The sequence below is a fragment of the Falco rusticolus genome, chromosome 6, assembly GCF_015220075.1.
Source record: "Falco rusticolus isolate bFalRus1 chromosome 6, bFalRus1.pri, whole genome shotgun sequence".
Lineage (NCBI taxonomy): Eukaryota > Metazoa > Chordata > Aves > Falconiformes > Falconidae > Falco > Falco rusticolus.
Window position 1 is genome coordinate 48,338,288 of NC_051192.1, and position 12,469 is coordinate 48,350,756.

Here is a 12,469-nt window from a genome sequence, read left to right on the forward strand (position 1 = left end):
ATTTTTATTTCCTTCACTGACACCTCATTACAAAAGCAGTTGCCCTTTACGTGCACATATATGCACACACACATACAGACTTTGGTTGCTTGTCATCTCCCCCACTCCCAAATACACAGGATCAATTTTCTCTTCTGCCCCTCTAACCACCAAACACACCATTTAAGCTGCTGGCACTGAGTCAGACACTACTGTAAATTTTAATGGTCTATCAAATACTAAAAAGTATTTCTGCATAGATTAGACTACCTTGCAGGGAAAAAAATATTATGCATAGGGAAATACCATATTTTCATTAAGATATATTTTCAAATATGTCTTATAGAGGATGACAAGAAAGAACTAAGCTTCAAGTCTTTGTTCCTATAACTCAAGTATCTTCTAGATGGGAGTGCTAGAAGCATCACACTCCAGAACCCAAAGCACAGCCCCACTGAGGGAAAGCTTCCATTAGATGAAAGACCATAATGAATTAATGCACTGGAAGACCAAGCCGAATACTTACAGCCTTATGAAAAGGAGACAGAGCAACAAACTACAAAAATACGTAAAGCATACCAGCGTTAAGGAACAAGAGAGGAACTGTTCAAAGATGCTTAGAGAATAACAGCCACAGGCAAACTGAAGACCAAACATAAGTACTTTTTTTTTTCCCCTTTAACAAAATGCCACATAAACAGAAAGTCATACAGAAGCCTCCCATGAACTGTGGGAATTTCAATCATCAAAACTCAAAACAGCTTCACTGTAATTTACTTATTACGCACAGTAGCCCTGAACACTGTAGTAAAGCAGAGACTTCAGTTCACATGTATACATAGGATACAAGTTTAAGACAGAAACAGTTTACATATAGAGTGAAACCTTTTAATTACCTTTGGTTCAGATTAACCCAACAAGTGTTCATTTGGTCAGTAGTTTCCTTCACCCTCCTTGTATCATCATCACGATACTCTCGAAGAAGTTTATTAGAAAGATCATTGAATGCAGCTACCGTGATGTCACCTCTATGTAAATCCTGTACTAACAACTAAAAAGTAAATCCAGAGTGAGATATCAGAATAAAAATCAGACTATGCTTAATATTATGCATTTTAACATATTATAAAGCCCTCCTTTTTCCCCTGCTCATGTAGAGAAAGACAATGAAAAGCTCAAAACTGTACTAAAATAGCTATGGATCAGTAAGGAATTCTTACAGTCACACTCCTTGCTTCTTTCCATACCCAGCTGCACCCCTACATTATCCCTTCATGAATATATGTGTATATATATACACACACACACACTTTTTTTTTTAAACTCTAGTATAGTCTTGTTCTAAATACGATACTGATAAGAGCCCCTCATTGCTGATTTGCCTCTTTAGTTCTCATCCTGTGCCATCTACAACCTGCCCTTTTTCTGACAGCCACCAAGACAAAGGACATCAGCCTTACTTATTTATCACAGCAGGTTTGCTGCAATATGAAAAGCAGTGAAGACTGCATGGAATTTGGGGGGGGGGGGGGGCATGGGGAAGTCTTCAATACACCTAGCACCCATCAGAAGTCAAATTCAGGATAATTTTAAACAACTTGTTCCATTTCTAGATTTACTAAAATACTGTTAATAGGTTCCTATGAAGTAATACATGCTACATTCTGTGGCTGTATGATTAAACTTTTCTTCGCCTGAGGTTCGAGCTTTTTGTGTACCATTTATTTGATGCTGCACTGTACTCAATTCAACTACACTTAAAAAGGACACACACGCACACATGCCCCCTGTTTCCCTCTCAGAAAGTGATTCTTAGCAAGTCTGATATATTAAAAAACAGAGACAATTTAGAATATATCATGCCCAAAAAGAGACGGAATTGCCAAGTAAGTCCTACAACTAAATTGTATATTGCACATCAGTTGAATCCAGTAGCATTACATAGACTGAGGAATCAGGTACAGAAAAAAAAAATTGTAGATTGTCTTACTTTGTTGTCTGAAATCTGTTTGGCGAGCATCTCTTTTGGGGCCTGCAGGAGCATATGCAGACGGATCTCACACTGCTCCATGAGGCGCTCCATTTCTTGCCTCTGCTCATCCCACTGCATGCTGTCTGTCAGCATGTACTTCAGCTGCTGCTGTCGCACCTCCACACCATGCTGGGTGTTGTCCCACTGGTTCTTCACCTTCTCCACTATGGAGGACAATACAGAATATGAAAAACCCAAGGGAAACAAACAAGTAGCCATAACTACCACTTAATTCTTAGAACACGAAGCAATAACGTAATTCATTCTCAAATAAAGTAGTTCCCATATTCAGTATTTTAGTTCCTCATGTAGTTTACACATTCACACAAGCAAATGAAAAATGCAAGTGTTTGGCTATCTCTTAAGTGGATCAGTATACAGGTGACAATTTTTACTTCTGGAATATTTCAAAGGCATTATTTTACATTTTAAGTACACATGTGGGAGGCACAGCTGCACTGAAGAGATATGCCAGCAGCAGGGCTCCAAGGAGCACAATTTTAGGGTGACTGCTATACCACCAAGTCATCTTTATGCATCTGCAACATAAACCAGTATAAATAATGAATAAATAAATAAATACTGTTTAGATCTGGATAGTTTATACAAAGTGACCTAAGCTTTCCAGACCACTATGTGTTTGAAGACAGTCTACTGGCACCTGCACTACAAATTTGGCCAACGTAGAAACACTCCAGTAACAAACTACTTTGGCACTTTCATTCCACCAGGGGTTTCTATAGGCTTATGTAGATTACACAGCAGAACAGAGAAGCTATTGATCACACTGCATTTCCTTCAAGTATACTGTTCCTCTCTCAATGACTAGAGTTACATTAGATGATCAATAAACAGGCTTTAACCTTTAATAAACAGAGGCTGAAAAAGACATGACCAGAGCCTAGGACAAAAAACAATGTGTCAGGGAAAGCAGTAAGCCTGCCTTGGGAAATAAATTAATAGCATCATACCTTTTCCTTAATGCTTGCAGACCATAAAAAAAAGCACATTACTTGACAGTCTACAGAATTAGGACCAGGTTTCCCTATTACCTGTCATGACAGTTATTAGGGACACATTATATAACTAGAACTAAAGAGTAAAAAAGCAAGTGTAAAAAAAAAAAGCAAGCCAAACAAAAATACTAAGCTGGATTTCTTGAGCAAATATGTATTCCAAGCAGCAACAGGTAGGCAGTATGTAACAGATCATATATATATATATATATATTACCAGTAAGCATTCAATTTTATTAGAAAACTAACACACTTTATATTTAGGTCACTTCAATCTTCCATGAAGTAAAAATGCCGAAGATTGTGCTTGAGCTATAATCACTTAAATGAACTTTACCCTTTGCAATCTTGTTTTTTTAAAAAATGTTTTACAATTATATAAAGCCATTATGCTTGATCTGCTTGAAAAGATCTCTTAACTTTAATGAATTCAACAATATTGTTTAGATTCACAAAGCTCTCAGGTCTGTGGCAGCAAGTGCACTTGTCAGAGTTACTGTATTACTAGTGGACAAACTCAACACTCTGAAATACAGATTCACCAATTTCAACCCACAGGCAACTTTCAGATTATTTTTTAGGCATCACGTAAGTCATAGAACTTCGAAGAAAGCTTCAGTAACTCAACAGAAAATAATAATGGGGTTTTATTAAAAAAACCATGTTATTATATTGGATAAAGAGTATGTTCCTTTTTATCAATAAATAAGAAATTCTCATCCCTGGGTCTGTAGCCACCATGTAACTCAAATTATGTAACTCAAATTCTTCAAAAGATATTTTGAAATCCCAACAAAACCATCTACCTTTATACTTGAAAATATGGGCAGTCAAGAAAACAAGTGACAGTTCTTGTCCCAGGAATTTTCATTAGACTGTTAGACTGAAAGCCACTTAACTGCTAAATTTTCAGTTTCAAGGAAGGCAACTTCAGCTAGGCTCAAAATCAAGACTTTAAGAAAAAGATACGAAGATTTTTTACTGCCATGGGAGCGTTGCATTTGCAAACACAGACTGCAGAAACTTACATTTTTCTGTGATCACTGTCCTTATGTCTGAACTGGAAGTTTTATTTTTCAAATTCTGAGCCAATGTAAAAACAGAATCAAGCTGAGGATGTCGCTGGTCCAAATCTGCCTTTGTTATCTGTTGAGAATTAGAGTATCATTTTTAAGTCCAAAAATCATTTAGTTAACATCATGTGTAATATTTTTAGATAAAACATATATGTGTCACCACAAGTAGATGGCTGTTCCCATCGTTATTGTAACCCTTGAACTGTCACATTATTACAGTACTGCTTTAAAAGCAAAAATATTCTGAATTACAGTTACTGAAAATCCAGAGATTAACCTGTACAAACTACACAGTTACTACAGTCATTGTACAATATTTTCCCATATCTGTTTTTCACTCTCTCATAACTTATTTTTCTCTTACCAAGCTCTGATCATTTATATATAGGGGTGGGGAGAGGCTGTGAGAGAAGAAAAAAGAACAGGGAAGAACAATCTGACCATATATTGTATAAAAAATGTAGTTGTTTCACTATGGTAATATACCAGAAGCCCATATTACAAGTATTGTACAGTTAAAAGAAAGTGTTTCCAAAGTTACTGTACATCACATTACTCTCTCAAATTCCAGATTATGGTAGACACACTTGTTTAGCCTGCAGCTTTTGCTCTACAGTTACTCATGTTCATTGATATCAAGTCACATAACATGAACCTTAATGGCAGCATACATCTCACAAATACCACCTTTAGTCATTGCTCAATACAGCCTGAGCTATCAACAGAAACATTTACATCAATGTTACAACTTTCAATCATTTTAGCATGTCTCTGGAAATCAGTGTAGTCTAACTACAACACAAAAAAATTCATTAGAAACCACTAAAGAGTGCATCATAAAGGTCACCCTCCAAGCAAACATGAAGCTACTCCAAAGTCTGCAACATAATCTATCTATACGTTCCCCAAAAGATGTCATTTTCAGAAGGCATTCTCTATATGCTTTGTTTAAAACAAACTGCAGTGCCTAGCTCACACAGGGACACTGGAATTAACAGGAAATAGTAAAGGGGTGAGGAGTGTAATAATGACAGCCCTTAAAGTGTAATTTTCAAGTTTATATTCAGTTTCTTTTTCTTTTTCTTTTTTTTTAAAAACACATGTAATTTCTTTACTGACTGCACAAGCTATTAAAACATGAGCCAATTTTCCAATCCACTGGTTTTCAAAAAAACACATACTTTCATTCGTGCGATAGTCCGATTGATCTCTTCCGCATTTCCCACGGTGACTATGTTTGACTTGAGCATCTGGTCAATCAATACCAACCAGTCACCCAGCTCTGTTGTAGTTTTATCCAGATCAGCAGGTGCAGAAAGTTCTAAAGCCTGCTGAGTCTGAACAGGAATTTCCAATGAGGAAGATACTAGCACCACCTTTTGGACACCTGAAAGAGAGTTTGGGGTTTTTGTTAAGACAAAAAAAAGTCATGCCCACATGTGCAACTGTGGGAATTAGAGGGGAGGTTAGTAATTCCTTTAAATATGCAACAGCATCTACAGAGCAAGCACAGCAAAATTTGTATTTGAGACACTTTAACCCCTAGAAACTAACTAAGCTGGCATTTCTTTTGCCTTTTTTTTTTTTTAAGGTGATTAATTATTTAATTGTATTCCAAAGACTCACCCAAATGATTCAGCCTAAATACAAAACAAACAAGAAGAAAACTTGCAAAGGCAAAATGACATTAAATATAATGGAGTGAGGCTAAACACTGACAGAGAAGAGAATTGACACTTACTAACCATAATCCTTTCATTTAAGATAAATGTCTAAAGTTGTATTCCTCACTTTTGTATTATGTGGCAGAAAGGTTTTTCCCACACTGGCTTGAAATTCACTTAAGCACAAGCAGGTTGAGCTACGGCAATAGATGCTTCATGGACTTCGCAACACACGACTGCCTTAAGGGAGATGCCCACCAGTTTAGCTCCATCCTTTCTATCTTTTCAAACCTGACACTGCAAAGAAGTGAGGAATGAGCTGAACAGTAAGGATTTGCTCCAGGAGCTATGTTTGGTTGTGCTCTAGTTCCATGAAAACAAGCTAAAATCAAGTTAAATCAAGTTGCAGCATGAATACTACACACTTGCTTCAAGCAATGAAATACAGGAGCTTTAATTAAACACCCTGTAGGAAAAGAAAACAAGCTGAATTAAGGTTTTGAAAGGCTTAAACAGAAGTTGGTTTTCCTCCTTAAATTTTGTTTATTGCTGCTAAATTAAAAAAAAAATGGAGTTAATTTACTGAAGTTAAGCTTCAAATTCTTTTCAGGCAAGGGATGTCTTTTTTATTTAGTTTTCTAACAGACTTAGGCATCTTGTTTACAGTCTGTATATGCTGATCTGCCTCCAACAAATTGAAAAGACAGCCAGTTTCAGGGTCCAATACAAGACCGTATCATATTTAGACAGCTTCCCCTATAAGATTCAGGAAGGTAAGTGTCTAGCAGATAAGAAAGACCTGTCTGCATCCCTTCTGAGCTGAAAGATGCAGAATGGCCTTTATTTATAGGACTGCAGAGAGTCTGCATGCAGGAGAATACTTCACACATAATTAGCTGTAGAGGAAGCTTCTAGTGGATCTTAATTACTAAAAGGCATGACCACAAGGCACAAATCCATAGGAATCCAGGCTGTCACAAACATAGCTGTTTTGGTTTTTATTCTGTATAGTACATTGGCTCCTGATGAAGAGGGTAAAGTTTTACTAAAACAGTCCCCCATTTCAGAACTCTTAGGGGAATACCAAAGGGCTCTCCCAACCTTGAACTGCAGAGTGACTTTTTCCCTAACCAAACGCTCCCTTCCTCTCCCACAGTGACATGAAGTTAGCCCCAAGTACAGCAGTAGACAATGTTTCCTCATTTCCATTGTCTAAGTTCATAGGGAAGGTTTTCCTTTTCGGATTATTTTTGACTACCAAAAGGACTAAACTCAATACAATTAAGCACAACAGTAGGTTTGATCACTCACCAGAAGGCTTTGCCTGTGTAACAAGATGAGACTGCCCAACAAATGCCTCTAATTCTCTCACTCTGTCAGGCACTTCTCTGAACACCTACAGCCAACAGAGAGGAATAAAAACAGTAAGAGTACCTATATTAACAGCAGAAAAGTCATCACTTATTGGAAGACAAAATATTCTATACAATACTTGCTCCAACAGCACACCTCCGATATATTTCAATATTGGTATCATCATATTTGTATATCATCAATATTGGTATATCATATATTTCAATAAGGTAGCATTTAAAAACAATAAAAATTATGCCAAAAGGTATTCAGAGTATTATTTCAATCCATTCCAGTGTCTTACCTCAGTCTTGGAAAGAAATAAATGAACTGTTGTAGACAGGTTGTTTACACAATTTTTTACTACCTAAGCATCAAAATTATGACTCATTATTTGAGTACACTTTGAAGGAAAGATGATACAAAGCTTGATATGTGGTCAGTGACAGGGAAGTGGAGCAACAGAGATAATTTAAAAAGAAAGAATATTACCATTAAACTCCATCGTAGTAAAGGCAAGTTTGCCCACTTTCCTTTTTTAAGTTTTTAAAAGGCAGCAATGGAAATGTAATACACAAAGTGAGGGAGGGGGAATCCCCATTTTCAGGGCTGAGTAAGTAAAAACACATCTTTATTTCTTTCCCTGAACTATCAAAAGCCCCTTTCCCAATGAACTCTTACCTCCCTGTTCTATAACATAGTCCCAAACAATTATATTCCTTTTTCACTTAGGCATCCAGGCTTTGCTTGAAAAAAACCTGGTTTTATTCCAGCCAGAAAGTTCTTTTCTTCTCACACACTTGCCATTGAGAATGAACAGTTGAATTTCTAATTTACAGCAGTTATACTCAAAAAGAATCCCAGACACACTTGGCAAGATTTTCTCACTAAACCCTACCACAGTTTCATTTGATTTCCTCTTAACTGCTGCAAATATTCAACTTTCCTATACAGCAAAGATTTATTGTGACTCTCTTAATTTCAAATTAATACATTACCGTTGCCCTCAAGTGAAATATTTTTGTCCCAGCTGTTTAAAAGAAAGCCAATACAAACAAAAATAAAATTAAAAAAAAAATGTCCACCAGTGTTTTAATGTAGACGTGGACTGGGGCACGTTTCCTGCCCATGCCTGCATGGCTTCCAAGAGATTTTATATAAGTCACAGGTACATGGAAAGGAAAACAACCATTCCAAGTACACCGCTGTATTTTCAACTTCAGGTACCCAATGCTGAAGAAACGCACACCTTGTTCCACCTCACATTGAGGGACCGCAGGCAATCAGAAAGTTTGTCTTTTTCCTGAAGATCAACATTTTTATCCAAAAGCACTTCAGGTTCAGTTCTGTTCAGCCATTCCAGTTTGTCTCCCTGTACTTCCATCTCTTCACTTAAGACCTAAAAGGGGCAGAAGAGTTTCAGGCAGAAGCAAAATGCATACATGCTTAAGCAAGTAAAGAGGAGGGCGAGGAGAAGCTTTCCTTTAACTCCAATATTTAGAAAACTTTCCTGGAAATGTGTAACAGAAAACTTTCTATTTTGGTTTCTATGCTCTGTCAAGAACTGATTAAAACATTTATTCAAATATCAACATTTGTTGCTAACTGGAAAAAAACACAAAACTGCAAATAGCCAAGATACCTATACCGCCTCACATCATGCACACTGATTCTCATCTCACAAGATGCTTCTGTTTGATCAACTCTGGATGTGTCATTTGTATCCAAAAGGCAACATTCAAAGAATCAAAACTGTTGCCTGCATTCGTTTAAAAAAAAAAAAAATTATTTGCATTATACAAGTACACAGTCAATCACTACAAAGTACTTTATTCTTAAGGAAGTGTACTCTAAACGTATTTAAAAAACTAAACATAACCTTACAACTTCATTTTGATCAACCTCCCACAGCCTTCTTTCTCTTTAAATAATGAAGTACAGGTCAGATCCTGGGAAAAGAAAAAACTTATGCTTGGATTCCCACTGACTTTAAATCAACTGTGCTATTATTTGCCTATAGACCACAAGGCACTGTGGAGTAGGAATCACAAATTCTGTCTTTGAAGTACTAGAATTAAAAGAAAATTACAACAGCAAGTACACATCGCATTTATCCATCCCAATATTTACACTAATCTCTGTTACTCCAGTATTACGGAGGTATGCATAGTAAAGTGACATGAACACAGGCCTGGAAGGGAGATCACTGAACAGAATACCCTGCTACAATAAGCATTGTACCAAACAGAGCCCATCCTAAATTTTCAATGGTCTACCTTAAAAGCATTACTTTTTAAAACACATTACATCCTTTTTAATTGGAGGCTGCTCCAGAAGCTCTGTTTAGAAACATTCTTCCCATTCCCAGCCTGTATTTATTCCTAGCTGATCAGTTAGCTTCTGTTATTCCCTCTTCCCTTTAATAATAGCTCATCTTCCCTATACTTCCTTATCTCGTCATCCTTTCCCTTCTCATTGTTCTTTGATGAGACAAAACAAGGCAAGCTCTGAGTTTCTTTGCAGACGAGAAGTTCTCCATCCTCCTGAACAGCCCAGCAGTCTTACTCAGTACCTGTTCTATTGCAAACTCACCTTTCCTTGATATACTTAACGACAATTTAACATGTTCATGTTTTCATAGGGCTAAATTGGTACTTAATTCTCTAACAGTATTTTTCTAGCAAATTCTGCTCTTTCCCGCCTTATTCTAGTTCTACCTTTTACTTCAGGCATCTATACTAAAGGTAGACGACAAGAAAAGTTAAACTTTCATGATAGTCAAGACTACAAATACTCAACTGACACAAGTCAATTAGGCAAACACAACTGCAACTACTGTACATCATGTATACACATTTGTTGGAAGTTCAAGCCTTTCCACCTGATTTGGTCTAACAAAGGTTGTTGGTTTTGGTTTTCTAAAAATTACTGATTTTTTTTAAAAAATGAGTAAGCAGATTTGTTGGATTGACGATTCCTTCCATTCTTTTAGGATTCCAGAAACATTCTCTTTCACACATCCTACAAACTACAGATATTTTGATGTCAAAGCCAGCCACAGAATAAACAGGAATAATACACACATACATAAGCACCCAACTTAACTGAAATGACCAAAACCCTTATCATTTAAAAACCAGGGTAAATAACATCTTACACACGTAACAAAGTGTTAAAGCTGCCCAATAACTGGGACAATGGCACTGACTTACCATTTTAAGCTTACCAGCTTTTTGCTAAAGTTTTGACAATTATAAAGTTGACTGGGGGACACCACCTCCAGTGAAATATCACTTACTAAATTTTATCAGTAGTACATGTATTTCTCACTTTCCAATACATAGCCACCTACTTCTGGCTAGGTGACATAGTTATCAACTCAACCCGAATTCATTATGGGATGCATCTTTCCTGTGTAAGTAATCTCACAAAACTGTCCCACACAACCATAATATTCCTTTGGCTATTTACAATGTGACAACTCCCCTCCACAAAAGTCATGTCTTGATGCTTTGCAGAAGACATACATGTGTATACACTACACACACTAATCAGTCTTGCCTGTAATTCTTGCAGGTTTTCTTCATGGTCGAAGGTATATCTTGTGTCCAGAGCATTTTCTGTATTTTCCAACCAGCAACGCATCTCATCAAGCTTCTTTCTGTACTCTATCAGCTGCTGATTCTCTCCTTTTAGTCTTAGAAAGGAAAACAAAAAACTCACATAGATTTCTGCAATGAACACAGCACATCAGTCCTACGTTACTTCTGATGCAAGAGTCACATGTTTTTCAGTGGTTGGCACATTTTAAAGGAGTCATTTTGGTATTCAAAGGATTTATCCTCATAATTAATTTGCAAGTATGGTGCCATTCAATACTACCTCCTTAAAATAGATAAATTTCTGTTCCAACGTCATAAAATCGACTTCTAACAGTCTGCAGAAAACATTAAACGTAATTGACAGTAACGACAACACCTTCAGGCCCAACCATTATAAGCCACTACAAGGTCACTGTTTGTAAAAGTATTAGAAATGTCTCTAAACCCTCAAAGGGAAAATTCCCTATATCACACAAAGCTTTAACAGACCTTCTCAAACTAAGCCAAAAGAAATCTTACTATGTTTCTAAATGTGCCAGGAGATGTTAAAAACATATAAATAGCCTCCAGAATTAACACTTTTTTTCCAGGGATTGATTCTTACACAATTTTTTAGCAGTAAGAACAGAAGGGAGACCTTATATTCCCAGACATGCTGAAAAGTCACGTATCTATCTCAGAACACTTTGATCTTCCAAAGTAAATTCAATGCTACTTCAAAATGGGTTTTCATTTTTTTCAGAAAATATCTAGTCAGATGGATTAAATGGCTGCAAACACAGACCTAATCATCTTATTTTGTAGTATTGTGGAAATTCAAGAACAACACAAGTGTTTCAGTTAATGTGTCTTGGACAAAGCAAAAACAGAAATCAAGGTAATGTACTTACAGTTCAGCTTCAGCCAGAGAAAGTAGCTGAGTATTCCTTCCTAAAAAAAGTCTGGCATAGCAATGAAATTGTTTTTAAAACAAAGGGAAACCATAAGAAAAGAAGTTTTGTGATTGTCATTTGGTGGGTTGTATCAAACACAGACTCAGTAAGCAGCCAGCTGCAGGTGCATTTATGAGAAATTGGTTCTAGAAGACAGTTCAAAACACAGAGGTCTGAATGTCAGGGAAATTCAGATTAATGACAGCATGCAACAGAACCTCTCCCAGAGTCTTCTAAGTAAGACTCTCCTCATCGGATCTGATCAGACATCCAAATTTCTGATTAATTTTATTACCTCTGTTGTCTATCCATAACCTCCACGGTGATTGCTTTCCAGCGTCTATTCAATCCCGCCAGCTTCTCCTGTAGGAAACTCCCGTCTGTAGCAGACAGTTTCTGTATGATCCCTTCCCCAGTTTTGTTCAGTGCTGAAACACTGGTCTGATGGCTGCTGACTCCCTCTTCAAGTTCCTGTCAGAAATATAAAAGCCACACGGAATTTTATTACTGACCTACAGTGACTTTGATCTGTGGCTCATAATATGCAGGATGAATCCTGGGTGCTATTATTTTACTGAAACAGGCACTTAAAGACATCTTCCTTAAAAATTGGATGCCGTTGGTTTAAGTTATTAGGAGTCTGTTGTGGAATCTAGTTCAATTTTCTAATGAGTGTCATAAAAAGATAATGACACAGAATAGGCTGCTGAATGCTACTTAGGATCACAAGGCTTCATTTAAACCATCAGTGTTAAGAGTCCACACTCATGTTTGATTCCTTTCCTCTTAATGTACAGCAGCTTTTAGTAGTGCTG

The 12,469-nt window shown here is 36.8% G+C and overlaps 1 protein-coding gene across 6 annotated transcripts in view; it reads right to left on the minus strand.

The window, feature by feature from the left end:
- UTRN (utrophin) overlaps positions 1-12,469 on the minus strand; it is a 413,274-nt gene that overhangs the window by 224,971 nt on the left and 175,834 nt on the right. For all 6 annotated transcript variants that reach the window (XM_037392250.1, XM_037392248.1, XM_037392249.1 and 3 more), the window contains 8 exons: positions 11,950-12,125; positions 10,682-10,817; positions 8,370-8,519; positions 7,079-7,163; positions 5,285-5,490; positions 4,056-4,173; positions 1,970-2,175; positions 876-1,030 (listed from right to left, as the gene is read on the minus strand). In XM_037392250.1, coding sequence (XP_037248147.1) covers positions 876-1,030; positions 1,970-2,175; positions 4,056-4,173; positions 5,285-5,490; positions 7,079-7,163; positions 8,370-8,519; positions 10,682-10,817; positions 11,950-12,125 — 1,232 coding nt within the window. The remainder of the gene's footprint in view (positions 1-875; positions 1,031-1,969; positions 2,176-4,055; positions 4,174-5,284; positions 5,491-7,078; positions 7,164-8,369; positions 8,520-10,681; positions 10,818-11,949; positions 12,126-12,469) is intronic.